This window comes from Talpa occidentalis, unplaced genomic scaffold (genome assembly GCF_014898055.3).
Source record: "Talpa occidentalis isolate TD23 unplaced genomic scaffold, MPIMG_talOcc4v2.1 talOcc4.10, whole genome shotgun sequence".
Taxonomy (NCBI): domain Eukaryota; kingdom Metazoa; phylum Chordata; class Mammalia; order Eulipotyphla; family Talpidae; genus Talpa; species Talpa occidentalis.
Genome location: NW_023600993.1, coordinates 46122329 through 46144928, shown reverse-complemented (window position 1 = coordinate 46144928; position 22600 = coordinate 46122329). Strand labels below are relative to the sequence as shown.

Genomic DNA, 22600 nt, shown 5'->3' with positions numbered 1-22600 from the left:
GCCTCCTCCCGCTTCCGCCGCCGTCGCCGCCGCGGGCCTGCCGAGCGACCGTCTTCCTTCAACTTCCGAGCCGCCGCCGCGATGCCGCTGGAGAACCTGGAGGAGGAGGGTCTGCCCAAGAACCCCGACCTGCGCATCGCGCAGCTGCGCTTCCTGCTCAGCCTGCCGGAGCACCGCGGGGACGCGGCCGTGCGCGACGAGCTGATGGCGGCCGTCCGCGATAACAGTGAGACCGCGGGGCGCCGAGTCAGCGGCCTAGGCCTGGGATGAGCCCGGCTCGGCTCCAGACCCCGGGGCGCCCCTTGACCCAGCCTCGGAGGCTAGGCCTGGGCTCTCCGCCCTTCAGAACCCGCCTTTTGTCTCAGGGGTGAGGAGGGTGGGTGCCCTGCAGCTCTTGGCCCTACCCCGATTAGAGCAGTTTGGGGAGAAACTCAGCTTGCGGGGAAGAGCTGAGGTATTGAGCTCCATGCCAGGTAGGGAGCGGTCATTCGAGGCTGGTGCCTGGGGTGTTGCTGTACAGTGTTAAGCTTTACCCTTTGGAGAAATTTGGAGACGGTGCTTTCCGGCCTTCCCGGCGGCGAGTGCCTTCCTGTTATAGGGCAGCCCCGACACAAAACGGGGTGCCTGACGGTGGGTCCTCACCCGCGTGCTTAAAAGGACTTATCAATGCTCTACTGCAGGCACACGCGAAAGGTTAATAAAAGGTTTATTTACAAGGGAAGGGGAAATGAGGAAATGTACAGCTCTGGGAGAAAAGTGGGAGACAAAGTTTTAAGTGACTCCTACCGGATCCGCCCATCAGGAATCCCAAAATGGCACTCTGAGAGCTGGCCGCGAGCCAGGAGCCCTGAAACCAGGAGGCTAGCGACAGTGAGCCCCTCCAAGGCCCACGTGTTTGGTTTTTATACCCAACCTGGCTGCCCAACTCCACCCTCAGGTCCCAGCCACCTTCCCTTTGGTGGTGATGGGATTTGTGTTTCCCAATGTCTTCTTGATGGCTTTCCTCTGGACTGGGAGTGGAGTCCACAAAGCCTGTATGGGATTAGCTCAGGACATCATTTTCCCCTAACAATCCGACAGGGCACACTTGCACATCCCTGTGTGAGTGCGAGTGTGTAAACTTGCTTACCCTTGTTTGGAGACTTTGGAACAGAAATCGTCAGGAGATAATCCAGAGATTGCGTGCCACAGCCCTGTCAAATGGTGCAAAACCCAGCAGCAAATTTTTGTCTTGAGAAGCCCTTTCCCAGGCCCTGTGCCATTATTTCCTGGTGGTGGGTGACTTCAGAGTGTATGTGTGGGGAAGAGGTGGCTACGCTGACTTTACCTTACATGAGGTGGCCTTGCTCCTAAGTCACATCCTTCTTGGTTTTCAGACATGGCTCCTTATTACGAAGCCTTGTGCAAGTCCCTTGACTGGCAGATGGACATGGACCTGCTCAATAAAATGAAGAAGGCAAATGAAGAAGAGTTGAAGCGTTTAGACGAGGAGCTGGAAGATGCCGAGAAGAATCTGGGTGAGAGTGAAATCCGGGATGCGATGATGGCAAAGGCTGAGTACCTCTGCCGCATTGGTGACAAGGTGAGTGGAGGTGTTCCGGGTCTGTGTAGTTTATTTGCTTTGTTTGGAGGGGGGCACCAGATATGAACTGGGGACCTCTTAATTTGAAGGGTCTGTGTAGCTTCAAAGGGCACTATTTCAGTTTAATAACGTTTCAGTTAAAAAATTAGCTAGGCCCCCCCCCTTTTTTTTTTAACAAAGTACAACGGTAACATGCTTACCTGACCTTGTGAATCAGTGCAAAAATGAATAAAAAGTTAGCAGTCTTCTTGTTAGCTTCCTTTTTATCATCTGCCCTTAAACAGCAGCCAGATGTATACTTTGTCCCTGTGGGAACACAAATATGAATGCCCAGGGCAGAGCTTTTTGTTTGTTTTATTTTTACAAAATTGGGATGATCTTTTTAACTACTATTAGTAGCCTTCTTTTCTCACTTACCTTGGTGAGTGAGCATTGGTTCTGGTGCATTTTAAAAATTACCGTTTACACAAATAGTAGTTTCTTTACAAGAAACAAAAACATAATGCTGAACTTCTATTTCATGTTTTCTTTCTTCAGTACCTCTTCAAATGTAAACTTTTTAAGTCTTTCACTGTGTATTACAGGCACATATATGTACCTGTAGAAATTAGGTGGTATTGTTTAAATTTTTTTAATAAATGGATTATGGTGTTATCCTCTTTACCTTTTCACTCAACACTGAAAGATCCTTCCATGTTAGTGTACATAATCTTGATTATTTTGGCCAACCGTTGGCTAATAATCTATTGCAGGGCTGCTGTAGCTTATCTAGCTATTCAGATCTTGGTGGACATGTATGTTTTTTCAGCAGTTGTTGCCATTACAAACTGCTTCTGTAAAAAAAGTGCTTGTATTATATATATTCTAATGTTTCTCTAGGGTATATTCTATGAAGTGAAATTGCTGGGACAGTGAACAGTTTTTATTTTAATATGTGTGGCCAGTTCTTTAAAGTAGTAGCCAACCAAATTTATATTACACTATTAGTACATAAGAGGAACACCCTCCAGTATTAGATCTTTAAAAATTTTTAATATAGTAGTTGTGTAATAGTAGTTAAAAAGATGAGCTTTGAATGACCTTAACTATAGGGATTGTACCCTGAAAGTATGGCAGGGCCCCAAATAATGTTTTGTTCTGTTGGCAGGGGAAAAGAAAATCCTGTCTCCCATTGAACTAAAGTATGTTACCTGAGGACCTGGTTTTGTTATTTGTCCTTTTGCTTCAAGTCAGACTTTCCAAGAATCTATTTAAGACATTTAATCAGAACTTAATATATTTACATAATGGCTGATATGGTGTTAATATAAAGAAATCAAGTTCTATGGGCTCTTGGATTAGATTGCTGGGTTCTATTTCTAGCTTCAATAATTATGATTTACTGGACCCTCAGTTTCTTTATCTGTAAAATGGAGATGAGGACAGTTCCTATTTAATGAGGATTAAAGATCTGGGCAAGGAGCTTATACTAGTACCTAGTACAGATTGCTTAAATGTTAAATGACAGGAACTATTTAATTCAAATTTAAAACAAGAAGTTTTTGATTATAAATTTAAGATATGGCCATTGTGAAAATTTGGAAAATATAGAACAGTTTAAAAATTACTCCTAGTTTGTGTTTTTTCCCAGGTTGTATGTATATCTTGGTTGTAAAGAGGAGACCTTATTACATATAAGTAAGAAACTGAAACTTAGGCAGTCAGGACCCAGTGAATTTCAGCAAGGACATGCCTTGAATAAACACCAGGGAGTTGTAAATTGGTGATGTTCTCATATTAATGTTTATTAAATAGCATTCTTCTAAAAACACCCTTTTTTAGGTTCAGTTTACTCTTTCAATATTTAATATTACTAAATACCTAATGGATTTTTATTATTCACTGTGTTACTATTGATTATAATCACTTTTCTTTAGCTTAGCTGTTGTATTTGCTAGTAGAAGCTCCTTCAAGACAGCTTTTTGTCCTTTTGACATGATCTCATTGGTCTTACTTTCTCACGCAGCTTCTGGATATCACAGGCTCACCTGTTTTGTTTTTTCACTCCATACCTGAAATCAGCGATTTCTCTGAGGATCCCTGGTTTCTTCCAGCTTTTAGAAACCAAAATCTGAGTGCTCATATTGTCTTCCCAGTTCCTTTTATAAAGTTTATGAAGCATAACTACATAAAATGAAAGTTAGACACGCACCAAAAAGTACCAAATATAGAGGATTTCATTCATTGTTGTTGAATGAATGTAACAGCTAAATCAAAACATTTCCACAATGCTTTGAGTACAATGTATATTTAAATACTTGTATTCTAATTGTCATTGACTAAAATGTTCATTACACTTTATGTGATATGACAGTTAATTTAGAGCAAAACTATTTTAAAGTAGTTATTTTTTAAAGGGGAAAAATATTGAACAAATGGAACAAAGAATACTGAAACAAAAGTGAAAAAATGGCTTTTCTCATATTTTCTACAATGAAAGTATACACTTAGTCCTATCTGTGTACGTTATACAGAGATGATAGTCTAATAAACCTCCTTGCAGTTATCATCCACCTTCAGCAAATATTAATACATGGCAATCTTGTTTTAAAACTCTACTACCTATTCCCCTACTTCTTATTAAGGCAATCCCAGATAGCTGATAACTTTTGAAAACTTTAACCTGTTCTTAGCCGTTGCCTTGGTTCTCTTGACAGGAGGGTGCTCTGACAGCCTTTCGCAAGACGTATGACAAAACTGTGGCCTTGGGTCACCGGCTGGATATCGTGTTCTATCTTCTTAGGATTGGCTTATTTTATATGGATAATGATCTCATCACACGAAACACGGAAAAGGCCAAAAGGTACTTTTTTTTTAGCAATGGGGATATATTCCATCTAAAAGAGCGTACGAATAAAATTGATGTAAATAAACAGCTTATTTTCTTTTGTTTACAACTAGTATATTTGGTCAAATAATTGATGTGCTCAGTAAAATATTTTAAGTATTTCTTTTTGGTTCAAGTTATTTTCTTTCTGATTGAAGATAACACAAAACTAGTAAAAAGTGGAATTGTCTATCTCCAGATTATGATTTCACTGTTGTGTTTGTTTTTAGTTTAATAGAGGAAGGAGGAGACTGGGACAGGAGAAATCGCCTAAAAGTGTATCAAGGTCTTTATTGTGTGGCTATTCGTGATTTCAAACAGGCAGCTGAACTCTTCCTTGACACTGTTTCTACATTTACATCCTATGAACTGATGGATTATAAAACCTTTGTGACTTATACTGTCTATGTTAGCATGATTGCCTTAGAAAGACCAGATCTCAGGGAAAAGGTAATGCACTGAATCTTTAATACTCATGTTTTAAGATTACCCCGTCTTGTCTAACTTAAATACACAAAAATCACTAAAGCTTATATTTTTAAAAATTCCTAGGTTATTAAAGGAGCAGAGATTCTTGAAGTGTTGCATAGTCTTCCAGCAGTTCGACAGTATCTGTTTTCACTCTATGAATGTCGTTACTCAGTTTTCTTCCAGTCATTAGGTAAGGAAAGACTTGCTTATTTTGATTGCCTTTATCTTATTTCTGATACTTTATGCAAAAAAACCTAAAGTGATTTTTCACATATATGGAAAATACAGGGTGTTGATAGCTTCAGGTCTTTCGTTAGGATGACCAATCATTTGCCTATTTTTGTTTAGAAGGGGAGAAGTGCAAACTATGAACTATTTTTATGTGGTCCAGGAAGTAAGATTATATTTACATTTTTGAAAAGAAAAAAATAAGAGCAAAGGAAAATATGTGATGGTGAACTATGTGACTCTCAAAGGCTGAAAGATGACTTAGTACCTGACCCTTTGGTGGAGAAACTTGGCTGATTTAGAGTCATATAGGGGATGAAATAAACAAATAGTTATATGAATTGACTTTTATGGGGAGTGATATAAGGGGATTCTGAGTCTCCCGTTGAGATTAAGCCTTGAATTCAGCAATGGCTTCTTTATCTGATAACTAAATCTTTGTGCTGACTTGCAAATCATTTTCAGGGGCTGAAGGTTAAGAAAATAATCAGTTGGAAATACTTGTAGTGTTCCTCCAAAGCTATTTTACAATGATTCTATCTACACAAATTTTTGTTTTTCCTCTTGTCCCCACTCCTTCCTGAACATTGGGTATTTTTTTCCTGTGAGTACAAATTAAATAATAAAAGAAATTATGTGCGTCAAATCAACCCAGGGCTGATGTTTTAAAACATGCCCCCCACCCCATCCCCGGCCAATGATGGCTTTTATTTTGTCTGTCTTTTAAATGTCACATAAAAGATGAAAGAGAATATTTTATGTTGGGCTTGCGGATGTGATCCATCCCAACCAGCAAACATTTTAATTCCCATCCTGTTCCATAGGTTTTCCTTGCCATATTCTTTTCCAATTATATTGAGATAAAACTGACACATAAATTGTATAAATTTAAGGGACACAACATGATTTGGTATTTATGCATTTTTTTTATTAATGAAAATGATCATTATTTCTTGTTGAGGCTGTAATCTGTAATTGCTAAATTATGTGTTCTTTATACATCCTTATATGCATTGATGTTGACCACCTTTGCTTCTCCCCACAGCTTTGCTCGTTCCCTGATAATACATCATTCCCTGATAATTTTTCCTGACATACTTGCCTCATCCTGGTAGACTTCTTAATGACTGACTGTCCACATTTGGTCATGGCCTATTTTCTCTATTTTCATTCTGTCAGCAGTGACTCCTAGTTCCGGTCTTCAGCCCTAGACCTTCCATTAAGCACCAGACCCATGCCTAAAAGTCTCCTTGATCTCTTTGAAATCTGATAGGTGAATCTACTTGAATATTCCCAAAGTTTTATGCTTGAATGTTATCCCTCAATTCGCATCTCCCCCCAAATCCTTTCCAAAGGGAAAAACAACAAAACTTCTCCTCTAGGGATTTCTATTTTGCCAAAACAGAAGCATAAATATATTCTTGAGTCTTTCACTCACCTTCTGTATCAATGTCACTGTCTTCCTGCTATATTCTAATATGTCTTTCTTCTTATTCTTGGACTTAGCCAAACTCTTCTGCTTTGGGATCTTTATATCATTTGTATTGCACTATGACTCCTCTCTGCTAGGCCTCACAGAGGTCTGTCTGCCCTAATCCAGTGGAACACCTCCTAGTCACTCTTATGTCACTGTTTTTAATAGTCACAGAACTTGTTCTTTGGATATCTTATTAATCTTTTTCTGTTCTTTGACAATTTAATTTCTGTCACAGCAACAATCTTTCACTTTAAAGTCATCTCACTTTTAGGAGCAGTGGTATATCAGTTTTCAGCTAAATAATTTCTTCTTATGTGAATTATGTATTAATTACTTATGTGAATTATGTATTAATTACTTTTGTACGTTACATTACTTTTGTATGTTACATTAATCTTTTTCTTAACATGTGATAAATATGTCCTGTCTCTAAGAGACAGTGTTGTAATTTGTCATCTTATACATTGCAGCTATTGTGGAACAGGAAATGAAAAAGGACTGGCTTTTTGCACCTCATTATCGATACTATGTAAGAGAAATGAGAATTCATGCATATAGCCAGCTTCTGGAATCATACAGGTCATTAACCCTCGGCTATATGGCAGAAGCTTTTGGTGTTGGTGTGGAATTCATTGATCAGTAAGTTTAACTTATTGTTTTTTTAAGTTCTTTTAATGTGTGAGCTTGTACTTTTCCTGTTTGTTTGCATTGCTTTTCTCGATTATTAAAAAATCTGAGTTTTTCTCTATTACAGAATAGTTACATCTATCATTTTTTGCTTTATTGATAGGGAAACTAAGTTGTAGAGAGGTTGAGTCAGTTTCCCTAATTTTCTGAAAGGTTATTAGACCAGCTATTACCAAAGTAGTATTCTATTCCTTCTTTGTGGGCCATATTGCTTACACAGTAAGTGGCTCTTACTTTTATTTTACATTAGGTAGTAGTCCTCTGATAATGCCTTCCAATTTTTAGGTTGCTTCTGTAATTCTGGTTATATTGGTGGCTACATTTAGGGCTTTTAGCTCTTTAATGAATCAATGATTCATAACAATTATTTTATAGTTAGCATTGTTTTGGGTATCTGTTTTTATGAACTTTCATTTTATTTCTGTGGGAGAGATGGCAAGTAAGTTGTGGCATATAAGTCTGTCTTAAAAATAATTTGAAAGCTTTTTCTCCTCCATGCTCTGAAGGATTTGAAAATACTGAGATTTACTGCAAACTTCACAGTTTAGTAGGGTCCGTTGCTCCCCCCCCCCATTTAAGTATGAACTTAAAATCATATTTATTTTGGTAGATGATAATCTTTGGGGATGATCTTGCAATACACCAGAGAAGACCTCTTCAACTACTGCATATTCAATAGCTCAGGCTTGAGGCAAACTGAAGTTTATCTTGAAAGACAACTGAGTCATGTATTTAATGCAGAAATTCTCTGTGCTAAAAGCGGTTTTTTTCTCTCCCCCCCCCCCCAATTAGGGAACTCTCTAGATTTATTGCTGCTGGGAGACTACACTGCAAAATAGATAAAGTGAATGAAATAGTGGAAACCAACAGGTACTCTTACGTTTGTAATACTTCTCAAAGTAGGATTCCTCAGTACCTTTTTTTTTTTTTTTAAGGTTTCTTTATGCATAAAAGAACTGGAGTACAGGCCAGGGGTGTGGGGGGTGAGAGGATTCACCAGAGACAGAGTGGGGTGCAAAACAGGCAGACTGACTGAAATACACTGCTGAGGGGAGCAGTGGGCGCTATAGGAAAGGTCTGCTGTGCCCCTTGAATGGGGATCTATAGGCTTGCTTCATAGTGCTGACACTTAACCCCTTTGCCACCAGGGAGGCCCCCTCAATATCTTCTTTTTAAAAGTAGGTCAGCTGTTGTTTATGAAGTAATGTGACTGATAATTCACTTTTTCCTCCTTGAATTTTCAGACCTGATAGCAAGAACTGGCAGTACCAAGAAACTATCAAGAAAGGAGATCTGCTACTAAACAGAGTTCAGAAACTTTCAAGAGTAATTAATATGTAAAACCATGTAAACAAAAGATTTCCCTCAGAGATAATTATTTGGGATTTTTATAGCTTCATTGTATTCAATTCACCTGTATAAAATACTGCATTGTTTCTTTCAGTTTACTTTTCTCTCTCTCTTTTTTTTTTAAAGATTTATTTATTTATACAAGAACTGGGGTACGGGCCAGATCCGCGGGAGGGTGAGAGGAGTCACCAGAGACAGAGTGGGAAACGGAACAGGCATACTGACAAAATACACTGCTGCAGGGAGCAGCAGCCGAGACAGGAGAGGTCTGCCGCTCCTTGTGGGACCCTTGCCGGCCAGCCGGGCTCGAACTGGCGCTACAGAGACTGCGGACAGCTTCACAGCACTGTGCTCAACCGCCTGAGCCACCAGGGGAGGCCCTCAGTTTACTTTTTTCTCATACCACTAAGGATGGGGTTCAGTAATGTTAGTATAGTATCAAAACATTGTTCATTAATGAAGAGTCATTTGAACATCTCTGGCTCAAATTCTGACTCAGAGTAAAATAGGAATAATATAAACTCATAATCTCTTACTTTGAGGCCTACTGAATTTTAGAACATACTATAGTAGCCCATAATTAAGCAGTGTCTCCATAAGTACAGAAAAGAATGAAGATAAATGGAAGTTATTCCTTTTTAGGAGGCTGACAAACTCCTGCCTTTCAGAACTGTCAAGACTAAGTTACTACACATAGATATAAAAAAATGTATATAGATATTGGCAAAGGGTATTCCTTCCCTCCCCACTGCAAAAGAAAAAAACAACCATGGTGATAAGTAAGGAAAAGAAAGTTTTTTCTCCCAATAGTGAACTTGGGGAGTGATATGAGGATAAGTGCCACGAGGAAATACAAAACTGAAAGAGAAGAAAAAGGGTATGAAAGGTTCTCTGGTGAGGTGACATTTAAATAGGACGAAGAGACCCGTGGAAATATTTAGAGTAAGAGATGGAATGTCACTTGAAATTTTCAGTGAAGGAATAGCCCGATTTATGTGTCATTATAGCACTAAGTTGCAGGCAACACCAAATAGTGGTGGCATGGACTATAGAGGCAGCTGAATTTGTTTAAAGATTAGGAAGAGGATGAGGCTATGAGTTAAGGAATTTACAGGCTTATTATAAATGCTAGGTATGTGAAAAGTATTTGAGACATACAGATTTGTAAAAATGCTTATTAACAGTGATCACCATAATTCCTTGAAATTGTGAATGTAAGTAAGTACCCTTAACAAAATCCATTATTCTGAAAATCAGTGCAATCTGTTAAATCCCAACATAGAGTTGGGAACTTTTACTGTGTTCCTATATCCATTTAAAAATTAGTAGAATTGTTGCATTTATACTTGGAGGGAAAATAGGATTTGAATGTCAGGTTCTTGAAATTCTACTTTGCAGTGATAGTTACTGTTAACATTTGGTCAATAGTCTCCATACTCATAGGTAATTTTTAAACACAAAATCAGCCTTTGTTACATACTGTTCAAGAGTTCTATGTAAATACACATTCCAGTGGAACACTTTTAAGCTTCAAAGTATCAGTTTGGAGGTGAATATAAAATTGGAAGCCAGCAGATCTCTTTGAATGAGGCCATGTGGTATGGGGGAAATAGCACTGGATATTCCAGCCACGAAAATTAAATTCTGGTCCCAGCTTCCCCCATACTAACCACCTGAGGTTGGGAGTTATTTCCTTCATATACCATACTTGAAGTGTGGTAAAAATCAGCCTTATTTTGAGTTCATTCATGTGAAAGAAATCACTACAAACTAAAACAGTACAGTAAAATGTATTTTCTACTTCATTAATATAAGTATTAATAGAAGGCTACTGTTGCATAAGATGACTGAATTGGATCATCTAATATGTCAAGTTCTATAGACAAATTTTGGAATCTTTTTTGTATTTGGTCTCATTAAGTGAGTACATAGAAGGCTAACTTCAAACCTTGGTTCTTTGCTTTTTGTGTAGAGTATTTAAAACCTGATCAAGGAAATTTTAGAAAATCAAAGCAAGTCAGGATACAAGGAAGGCAGGCTTCCTGATGCTGTTACAAAGTGGTCACCTACAGGCTGAAACTGACCTGAACTCCTTAAGGTGTTTTTCAGGTTAAAAAAAAAAAAAAAAAAAGTTCATGCTTTCAAATTTGAAAGAATCAAAACTGACCATCTAGCTTCTCTGGAAAAACTGACAGGTTAGGTTAACTTTGGGTCTCACATTTCCAGTCAGCTAAAGGGCCAGTGTGTATTTTCCAACACCCCCAGGTCATTCAGTCCACCCTGGTACCTTACATTACACTCCTGGGTCCCTGCCATTGCCTCTGCACTACCCATTTGCATGCGGGGCTGATGGTCATCCTACTGTGTTAATCAACTAGGAGAACCCAGCCAAAGAATTCTTAACCTTTCATGGTACTTCTGGAAGCTTCCATTTATATAGCTTGCATTTAAGTCTTAATTTTCTGTTTTTAATCATGAAGTACACCTTCATTAGATTATCGTCATATGATAATATTTATTTGCTAAATGATATAGAGCTAAAGTACTTAATTCCTTTTCAATATTGGTGAATGCTTTCACTGAAGGTGGAAACCTGATGCCATTTTTTTAAACCCTTGTCTCAATACACTATCCTAGCATAACATGGAATCACCAGAATGAACTCTTGTGATTACTTTTTAAAGCAATTTTAATTTATCAATAAAATTGTGTATCCATAAATCCAAATTGACTCTAGCAGGAGTCAACAGTAAATATTTAAAAAGCTGTTAAGTAACCATAGTTGATTTCTGGTATTAGAAAATATTATCTGTTCATCAGTTTTTAATTTACTAGTTAGTAGTCTTGGTCATGGAAAAACCGACTGAAAACCATTTTTGTTATTAAATGTCTGGACCTACCTTTCACCTGATGCAAAAAGCTTAAAAGAATGCCACCTAGCACATGCACTACAGTACACTTACGATTTTATGATTGAATGCGTTTAGCCCTTAGTAACCTGACCACGCATTAATATCGATAAGTTAATAGATTGAATATAATTCTCAATCCTTGGTACTGTTTTCAACCTATTTTTTTTTTTTAAGAGCAATAATAGCTGATACTTGAAATACTATCCTCATGATTATTTTTAAAAGGGGGAGGTGGCTGATACCTTACTAATGCTGTGCAAACTTGTATTAGTAACAAATCACCATGGCAGTGGGGGAATGAAGTTAAATCCCTATTTGGAAAACATGAAAAACTCTAAGAAACCAATGGGTTTGATTTCAAAGCCATGGAATCCAGGTTTGCATTGTTTTTGTGTATCCTACAAAGGATATAGAGAATCTAGCAGATTGGGCCAGTCTATTGTAACCTTAGTCAACAAGAGAGAGATCTAACTTTTGTCTTTCAGAAATCTAATGGCGAAAGGGACAACTTACCCATGACTAGCCTTCAATTCAATTGGTATATATACATCTTAATCCTGAAATTGCCTTGGGGTAGTAACTAGTTAAATCAAGACTGCCAGTAGGTGGCGCCCTGACAACTTCGCCAACCCTCAGTGTTACAGGTGACCAGAGACCTGCTTTTCCAAGTGTCTGCAATTAGTGCAGTATCACTGCTGATGAAACTCAAACTCTCCACTTGCTTTTTGAGGTTTTGAGTCTGCTTTTCCTGAAACCCTCCATTACATACTCCTCTTGCATGCACACCTCAGGACTCTGGGGCCAAGATGAATTTACTGTTTCCTAGTTCCTGGCTCTCCTTGTTTCCACCCTCACTCAAAATGCCTTCCCCCTGAAGCTGCTCGCCCCCTAGCAATACCATCAACTCACTGTGCTCACTGCCCTCAGACCTTTATGTTATTCATCTTGGTTCATGCTAGACTAGTTAGCTCCATCTTCCTATCAACCCTGAAACTTTGAAATGGACAACCGGGTCAATGGTACCCTAGAACGTCAGTTTCTTAGTCTCAACTCCAGTGTTCTTTTCCTCCATGTCACTTCTATCTGCTGCCATGTTCTCACTCAGGACCTGTGAATCACAAGGACCACTGAACAGCTCTGCTTTTGATACTAAACCTGATATTCCACTCCAACCCTATGGTCCTATTCTTCCCTTCACTGACCTATTCCTGAAAGTGCTGTGCACCATCAACTTTGATGCCTGGATTTCCTTGTATGTTAGCCCCTCTGCCATACTGAACATGGACTTTCCTCTGTGCTTGAACAAATAACTTGTCTAATCATGGAAAGAATCACAAATGTCACAAGTGACTGCAAATAAAACATCTTGATAGTTGCTCTATAGATGGTAAATGGTAGTTCCTAGTTCTTTTCCTTGAATGCTCAATCTAGTCCACCTTGAATCACTTAACTACACTCTCCATTACATACTCTCTTTGCCAATCTCCCTGCACAAGTTCCACCTTTGGTACACTACCAACACCTACTGTTCCCATTATCCTGGAAAAAGCAGCAGGAGAAAAAAAAAAAATTAAGCAGTTGGTAAGGTTGATAACTACCAAGTAGTCAACTATCAAAACATCTAACCAAGCCATCTCCATCTCATCCTCTGCCTACCCTCATCTGACCTTTTACTCTGTAGTGTCAGTTCTCTCTCTTCAAAATACTTCTGTGCAGGGTTTTGTCTTGGGCTTTCTTCTCTTTCTGGGCCAAGGAGGAGGGTTTAGGTTTGTAAAATCCTGCAAATGGAACATAAGGTGAGATACTGCCTGTCTGTCAGATCTATATGATTCTTGGGATCTACCAGAAAAAAAAAAAAATCACTGAATTGACAGGATTGAATGAATCCATAGCCTGAAAATGCCACCTGTCAGTGTTGGACGTTGGGCAATACACTTACCTTTCCACAACAGTATGACTGAGAACAACATAATACTCTACTGTATGAGTTTTTTTTTTTTTTTTTTATTTATTTATTTTTTATAGAGGCATTATTTATTTATTTGTTTGTTTTGTTTATACATGCACTGGGTACAGTCAGAAGCGCGGGAGGGTGAGAGAATTCACCAGAGCCAGAGCGGGGAGCAGAGCAGGCAGAAGGACCGAAGTACACTGCTGAGGGGAGCAGCGGGCGGCAGGAGAGGTCTGCGCGCCATGCGGGACCCTCCTCCGGTGGCCGGGGAGCAGCCGGGGATCGAACCGGCGCCGTGGAGACCGAGGGCAGCTTCGCAACCCAGCGCTCAACCGCTGCGCCACCAGGGAGGCCCTCTACTGTATGAGTTTTATGAGAAAGGTAACATACTAAATATCTGGCATATTGGGCACTCCGCTAGAAAAGCTTTAACATAAACATTAGTTAATTACACAGCTACCTACTTTTTCCTCAGAAAGGTGTTTTTCCTCATGAACTCTAACGGCTATATTTACTATCCCAAAGTGAAAGACAACCCTCCACCTCTACAGCACAACCTTTCCTCCTAAGCTCCATCCAGAATGTACATACAGCCAACTGGGTGCCATACTTGAACTCTGCTCCAGCAACTCAAATTCATCATTGTGTATTCTCCATTACTACATCAAGTTTCACTTAAATTTCATCAACTAGCTTAGTCAAACTAGAAATTTACTATCTTAGACTCCCTTTCCCCTTAGTGCTAACCATAATTAGAACCTAAAATTTTTTGGTTCTAACATCAAAGGTCTCTGGAATTGGTCCCCTCTTTATCAGCAGGGTCACAGTCTTACTTTAGAAATTTAATAGCTCTTACCTGGATTATTCAGCACCTTATTTTATCCCAAGGTTCTCATCTGTCCATTCCATCCCCCATAGTTCTTGGGAGGGTCCTATGTGATTGAGGATTTTTAAAAAAATAAGTTTTAGATTTTTCCCTTACCCTGACACTTTTTTTTGTGGGGGGAGGGCTGGTTGTCTCACATTCCCCTATCTGCTAAGAGATACCCTGTTAGTGCTAGCTTTGGTATATGGGCTTAGGTCCTGGAAAATGAGAACAACAGGCACCAAGAACTGTACATTTACAAGGTAAAATACTAGTTTAATGCCCATAAGCAACAGGAGCAAGTTTCTTACTAGACAGTAGAGTCTGAAAGAGCAGTGTTACAGCGCATCCTTTCCCCCTAACAGTAGAACATGGATCAAGGGAGAGGACCTTAGGCTTGATTAAAGACCAGTGTTTGATTAGGACTTGGGAGTATATGGAAGACAGGTTGGAGGCCAAAGAGTGAAAACACAAGAATAAAGGAAAGAGATTTAAATGCACCTTTGATGTTCTTCCATCTCCAGTAAAGATTTAGGCGGCTTTTACTTTAGGCAGTTGCCCTGTGCTGTGCGGGAACGGACCATGATATACCTCTGCACATTGTTCTGAAAATGAAGGTCCCATGACACTTAAGGTCCTTCCTTGACACTCTGGTGCCAGTTTGTCTACCCCATGAGCCCCTCCCTTCCAGCAAGTGTCACCCAGAATTATTCTCCAGTCCCTTTTGATACCTGTGGTTTCCCAGTTTCCTCCCTCTGCCTAGAATGACCTTACTCTACCTTTCTACCATTGGATTTCCAAATGCCAATTCCAAACTGCCACACACCCTCGACCTGGGATAGTTCCGCTATTCACGGCCAGGCTACCTGGAAGGGAAGGGAAGTAAAAAGAGTAAGAGATTTAATTTAGTCAGTGAACTTCTGGAGGAAGAAGCTCAAGGTGAATGGAGTTAGATAACTTCTTAGAAATGCAGTAGGATGCTTCTTAGAAATGCATTTGAGTGGAGTTGACATAAGAAAGGAGTGAGTTGTCTATGGGGTTTTGGGGGTTAAAACCAGCCCGATGCCTTTGCATAAGATATGAACATTATTTCTGATATACAAAGCAGCTGTTTCCCTTTTTATTTTAGGCAACAAAAAACACTTTGCAATTTGTTAGAATGATTTATTTGTAAATGGCAAAACTAGCCAGATTTCTAGAGATAAGAGTATGTTGTACTCTGACTACTACTAAAATGCACTCGTAAAGGGAGGTATTTAAAGGAAGGAAGAGATCAGACCAGCTCTGGATTAAAAAAAAACAAAACAAAAAAAACCAAAAAACAAAAAACTTACCTCTGACCAAAATTGACTCCATGCCATCAAATTTACATATAAGCAAGTCCTACTGGGGATGTGTTTCTTAATCTATTAACTCCCCTTTGTTTCCTTCACAAACCTGCAGGACAAGAATGTGGCAGTGCCCACTGCTGACACAGTGAATAAGTTTTCCAAAGCAAAGCTCTGTGCCCAAGAGTGGAAACATCCTCAACCCTTAAAGGAGTACTTAACTTGTAAAGAAAGGAAGCTAAAGGAAGTTTCACCAGGATTTCTGATGGCAAAAACAAAAGTCCAACCAGATTGAAAAGGGTTTAGTATCACGAGGCAGAAACGTGTGAAATATTTCATGCAGCCAACCTTATTTATTGAGAAGTCCTAATTTTATTGCCCATTTAGCAACATGTTTGTTCAACAAACTAATTTCTCATAAAGCAAAGCACAACTTTTTCTTATAAATAGTATAAATTATTTTATTTACAGAAACTTGTTACAAAACAAATAGACTATATATTTCTTCTCTTTTAAATATCCAAAGTAATTTTCTATCCCTTGACATTTGTTCATGTTCTATACAGCAGCCAACACACAAGTCCAGCTGAGATGCTCTTGATTATGTGTACAAATTATCAAACTATTCACACATTTTAACACAGGAGATTGCTTTTATAACCAAGCTCAAAAACAAAACAACAGCAAAATGCTTTCAAGGCCCTACATTCACACTGACAGTATGTAGTGCTCATTTAAATGATCTGAAAATGTAAAATGTTTTGCACAAAATGTAAAAATGATTATTTTCTGCTAAACAATGAAACTTTTAACAATCATTTTTCAAAGCCCAGTTCCCCTCCCCCGCAGGACATGAGAGATATTAAGAAATTCCTTGGCAACAGAACTCTTGTAGGAAGACAGCTGCCTTTATAAATTACATTTTCCAAATTATACATTTTTCCAATATCCTCAGAGGTACTTGCATTATATTTTTGGAATACAAAATATTTCAAATATTCTATTTTAAACTCTGTATAGTTCATGAGTGAATAACAAAACGGACACATTGTGTAAGCTGCTGGCTGACAGAGATTTGAACCCTTGGTGCCAATGGATAATCCATCACCAGTTGAGTCATTGTGAACCAAAATGTCTTAATTTTAAAATACCTTGTAAAATTACCAGCATTGGTGGTTTTCAATGCCTTCTCTAAAATTTTTGAAATAATATTTAGGTGGAAAAAGCAAACTCCAAAAGTTCAACTGAACATTCAAGTCATTTTAAAGAGAGTCTGTCTATGCTTAAAACTAGGTTCAGGCACTTTCAGTTTTTTTTTTTTTCCATTAGTTTTAAATCACATCACATACTAATAACACACATGTGCTCAAGGTACACACACACGCGCACACACACACAGAAATACGTGCACGCACACACACTCACACATAAAACACTAACAAAAAAAAAAGCAGTGTGTCACTTAGATATTTGTAGTCTATGGGGAAATCAGGCAACTAGGGAGAAGCAATGCCCACTTCATCTGTATGAATCCACTCCCGAGACATTAAAAGGGACAAAAAGACTTTCACAGAACAGAGGCATCCCTTAAACTGTAAAGGAGGCAGGTTCTAGAACTATTGGCTTGGCAGTGAACCACTTCAAATTATAAAAAGGTTTTTACTTTTATTAATTAATAAATAAATACTAGATGATCTCAATTGTACCAAAACAGGATATCAGAAAAAAAGACCTGTGCAAAAATACATATTTAAATATGTACAATTCATTTTTAACAAAATATGTCTTCTGAAATAGGGATACTTCCATATTTATAATAGAACAAGAAATTCCAAAATAAAGATACAAAAGTAGGTTTTGTATAATTCTTTGTTCATTGCAGCACTTTTTCTTTTTTGTAGGTTAAGAAAACTGTAGGAGTTGTCGTGAAATTCTATTGGAAAGTATATAAAAATTATCTTGGTTTTAAATTGATACCAAAGTCTGTCTAGAAACAACCCAACCACTGCAAATTTGGTTTTGCAAGTTAATTTAATTCAAAAAAATACCTGTACTCCCATGTTTTAAATGGTCTTAATTGTTCATCAGTACTAAAAAGTAGTTGTAGGAGAAAATAAAATATTTGAACAACAGTCTAAAATTTAATAGCACTGTTTAGAATAGGTCTGTTTGTGGCAGGCAGAATCCAAAATGGCTAAATTCCTAATCCCGATGTTCTGCGTACTACCGGGAGACATAATGAAATTCAATTAAAACCTCATTCTAAGAAATCAAATGATCAACACTTGCTAATCTAAATATCTACATTATTCTGAATCAACTTACTATCATGGATCCTATTCACATCTTTTGGAACAACATGATCTGTCTATAAATTCCATCGCTAAAAGCAATTTTATTTATAACCATCCAGTCCCCTTGGCTCTGAAAATAAATTCTACCCATACCCCATTGCACTTGTCACCAAGGAATCAATTAAGTATATTCTGATTCCTCTTACCTCCTTTCTCTCCTTCCATTGGGATGGAACAACCAGACTGATTTCTTCTAAATGCACCAAACTGGCCCATCCATGCTCTCTCCTTACCATTTTAAAAACATTTGCTCATTGATTGCATAATAAGTGAAAAAGATAATGTTCTCCCCCTTTCCTTAAAAAAAAAAAATCAATATTTTACATCAATTTATAGCTAAAGTATCTGCATAATTTTTTTTGTTTTCTTACATAATAATTCTGTAGCAATTCACATTATTAGGCTGGTCACCAAGTATTTATTCATTCTACCTGTTGTTGACTTGAAATTCCCTGAAAATGACGTTTGTAACCCAAGGATTGGGGCTGGGGGGAAGGATGCACTGACTGGCTGGCTCTGCCCAGCCCAGCCCAGCCCAGAGCAAGGATTAGAGCTTTAGGAAATTTACCCTGTGTTTAGCAACTCTGTGTGTTGATCTCAGCAAAAGTGCCTGGCTCTTATTTCAGGAGCTGTGGTGGTGGAATCACCTGTGAAAAAGCCCCAGCTCATCCCCCGATGAAACCTCAAGCAATAATGTATTAGCATCTTTTGTTCTTTTTTGGGGTAGGGGGTTTAGAAAAATATCCCAGAGGGTGTTCCAAAGTTCTCTCAGGAAGGTGGCTGTCATTAACAACAAGCAAAGGTGGTGTTGGGGAAATACAAGATACACATCACATGTCTCTGCATAGGTACCTGTACACTTCACCAACTCCCCTCCCTGGATACCTGCTCCCTACACCCAAGGGCATTCAAATAAACATCTGTAGAGGCACGATGGGGGTCCAGACACACACATAATATGGGGTGTGATCAAAGCAGAAATTTATACTTTGTCCCAGGACAATCCAAATAGGAGGTTGTGGGTTAGTGCAGAGTGGAAACATGTGAATATTAATGACTTTGTGAGTGCTACTTCTGCTGCCTCCTAATAATTTCACTTTACAAAGGCAATTGTTTGACGAGGGAGACTAGGCAGGTCAACTAACCCAATCTACCAAATCTGTTTAACATACAAAATTAAAGGATTAAAAAATTCCATCTCTTTGGAAATTTTGGAGAAAATTTTCCCCATAGTGACTTTTTCCACCTGCTCCTCTCCCCAACAAAATTTGGCTTTCCTATATCAAAATTAGTTTGCATATGAATTTTCCTTTTTTAAGGAACTGTTTTTGTACCATGAAAAGTAAACCTCTAAAATGGTGCATGCTTGCTCTCTGGGCATTAGTGGCTCTAAATCAGTTTGTAAGTTAGAGACGTCTGAAAACTTTCCCAAGTTATTTGCAAAAGGCTGGGCAAAAATACAGGCTATTTTGTCATGGTGTCATGCCCCTAACATCCCTATTCCATTTGTACAACATCCCTATAAAAACCTAACATCAGATCCCCTTCTCCGGAGGCTTGCTCAGTGGACAGCTCTGTCTCTCATCTGGAAGATGTTTTCAGTTAAGGTGCCTAGAGACCTACAGAAGACAGCATAAAAAGGAATTGGGGCAGGGAGAGTAGGAACAAAGTCTAAAGTAATTTTCCTGCCAAAACATTCTTTCACCCAGCCAATCTACTCAGAGTGGCTCCATGATATACTGCAAGTTAAAAAGCAAAACCAAAGCTTCTCACAGATTGGTAGCAAGCAGTCCAGACCACTTTAACACTGATAAGCAATTCGGTGGCTGAACTTGATCCAGTGTCCTTTACAAGTACTCACTGCTACAGACATAGCTTCAGGGAAATCCTTGTTAAACAACAGCCCGGCAGATTTCTACCCTTGAGGCCCACAGGAGGTTGGGAAAACAGACTCAAAGGCATCGTGGAGTCCAGATTGCTGAGTGGAGGTGTAACTTGTCGCCAAAGTGTCCAGATTATTCCTCCCCATGTTTTTTTCAGCTGTCAGGGACGTGCCTTTGGCTTTCAAAAAAGAGGGGGTGGGGAAATAATGACAAGGTAAGTAAGTGGTTATACACGGCACTGCCCTGATTCTAAACAAGAATATTACAAAGGCCACATGCCACTAAAGTCTCCACTGACTGGATGATGCCAGAAGCAGTCAGCTACAGAACATGACCTTAGCTTTAAAAAAACCTTCACTGCTCTCAGCCACAATCATTCCAAAAGACTAAGTTCCAGTGAACTGTCTAGAAGAGGGGCAGGCTAAATTTTCCAACTTAGGAAAATAGCTCAAATTACTTTTTTGTTTTATTTGCTGATTTTGTTTCCTTGAGGGTAGGTAATTCCAGGTTGTCAAATGAGAACTGAAAAAGGTCAAGTGGGCTAACACACACAGGTGTGAAAACTCACACCCAATACAGTGCCCATGCCAGGGAGAAAGAACTCTGGACTTCACTGTCCCACAGTGAGCTATTTTTAAGTTCCTGGTGGCAGAGGCCTTGAACAGAACTGGGGCGGGGGGAGGGGGGTGCTGCTCAGCAGGTACCCCTGTATTTCTCCTGTTTAGGAGGATCCTGCCAGCTCAGTTATCTGTATTTTAAAGTCAGCTCCACCAGGAACAGTGAGTTGAATCTTTTCTAAGCAGAGCAATCTTAAAAGCATTTTTGGAGTTAGGAATCCCTTTGATTCAGATGAAAGCTATAGGACCCTCTTGCAGATAAATGTTCATAAACACAAAAATATGCAACACTTTTTTGGGGAGTTCACTAAGTCTCTGATCTCTAGCCATGGGTCTGCTAGGGTTTGTGTAGCATAATAAAAAGTATTCCACTACACAGAGAAAACCTTTCTCAAAGTTGAAATTAATTTAAGGAAAAGAACCCAAAGCTGTTTGTCATAGTGGATGTATTGCCCTACAGATGGTGACAATCAGAGGTGGCAAACTGATAGTTTGTAAGTCCAATTTAGCCAACACATGTGTGAGCTACCCCAGTTTAAAAAAGAAAACACGAAACTACATAGTTTAAAAAACAAGTCCATAGGGCCTCCCTGGTGGCGCAGGGGTTACATTCACAGCACTATCAAGCTATCACCAGCCACTTTGGCATGAGTTCAATCCCAGCCAGGGAGCTAACCCACATGGCGGAGCAGACCTCTCTTGTCTCGCCCGCTGTTCCCCTCAGCAGTATATTTCAGTAGATCGGCCTGTTCTGCTCCTCACTCTGTCTCTGGTGCATCCTCTCATTCCCCCCACACCCCCACCTCTGGCCTACATCCCAGTTTTTGTATGCATAAATAAGTAAAAAATAAATCTTTAAAAAAAAGTCCATAGTTCTCATCCAAGTCCATCTGTGGTTTCTCTTTGAAACTGGTAACAAGTTGCTAGGAGCAGTCTCTTCTCACAGAAGTTTTCCAGTCACTGTTTCACACAGCACCACCCCTGTACCCCAAACCCCCACCTCCTAGATCCTCCTCTCCTTTCTGTTCCTGTGGACACTCAGGTCTCCAAGATAGCAAATAAATGGGTGTGGGCATCACACCAGGATGGTGTACTGTCCTTTGGGGCTCATTGCATCAGGAAACTATACTCAGGAGGGAGTTTTAAGGGATTGGAATTGCACTTCTTTCTGTGCTTGCACTGCATCTTTATGCTCATCATAAACCTTAACGAGTAACTACAAATCAGGAAGTAAAAGCACAATTTTCACTTGTCCAGGAACCCTCTGCTTAAATAGCCAAATAACACACAGACAGCCCATACGGACATGGCACTCACAGAAGAACTGAAGCAGCTGATATTTAAACTCATGGATAGTTATTTCCCCTATACTGCTGGCACTTGTCATTAGTGCACACAGATATTAGAGGGAATTGAAATCATAGGAAGAAACTTCTCAGTATTTTCTGAAAAAGCCCTAACCTGACACCTGAGCTGTTCAAAGGAGGAAGAACAAAAAACCATAAAAAAGTCCACATTAAAGCAGGGCTCTGGGGTGGTGCCACTGACACTTCTGTTAGTAAACAAGGTGAGGAGATATCCTGGCAAATGAAATAAGAAGGTGAGAGAGGCATTGAAATAAGAACAAAGGAAGCTGGGAAGAAATGGCAGTGTATAGGAGAAATCAGGAGAAAACAGCGACAGGAGAAAGAGCTGGGAAAAGACAAAGCTGCAGTGCGAAAGGCCAGGTTAAGGTGACTCCGAAGCCACTCAGCCACTCTCTACTAATGGACCCACATTTATTCTTTTCAATCTGTTAACTAAAGAGATTTTAGTCTTCTGCTATACCCAAACTCACTGCTCTTTCCCTGACTCCCTGAAAAACAAGGGTAAGAAACTTAACCAGAGAGAGATTTAACCAGAAAATTGGAAATTCTTCGCTGGGCAAAGTATTAAAAGTTTTCTTTATAAAATTTACATCATCACAGTTTGAGATGAATTTTGATTTCAGCCCAGCTTTCTTCAGAGGAACAAACTAGAGTCTCTCCAG

The 22600-nt window shown here is 39.2% G+C and overlaps 2 protein-coding genes across 12 annotated transcripts in view; one reads left to right on the top strand and one right to left on the bottom strand.

The window, feature by feature from the left end:
- The first annotated feature begins 2 nt into the window (after nucleotides 1-2).
- PSMD6 (proteasome 26S subunit, non-ATPase 6) lies at nucleotides 3-8747 on the top strand. The gene is made up of 8 exons (XM_037492262.2): nucleotides 3-226; nucleotides 1377-1582; nucleotides 4279-4424; nucleotides 4679-4898; nucleotides 5001-5109; nucleotides 7095-7263; nucleotides 8104-8181; nucleotides 8556-8747. The coding sequence occupies exons 1-8, from the start codon at nucleotides 82-84 to the stop codon at nucleotides 8650-8652; spliced, it is 1170 nt and encodes a 389-aa protein (XP_037348159.1). The 5' UTR covers nucleotides 3-81; the 3' UTR covers nucleotides 8653-8747.
- A 6752-nt stretch (nucleotides 8748-15499) lies between these two features.
- ATXN7 (ataxin 7) overlaps nucleotides 15500-22600 on the bottom strand; it is a 133280-nt gene continuing 126179 nt past the window's right edge. For all 11 annotated transcript variants that reach the window (XM_054695259.1, XM_037492217.2, XM_037492159.2 and 8 more), the window contains one exon: nucleotides 15500-20132. In XM_054695259.1, the coding sequence (XP_054551234.1) occupies nucleotides 20115-20132 (18 nt within the window). In that variant the 3' untranslated portion in view covers nucleotides 15500-20114. The remainder of the gene's footprint in view (nucleotides 20133-22600) is intronic.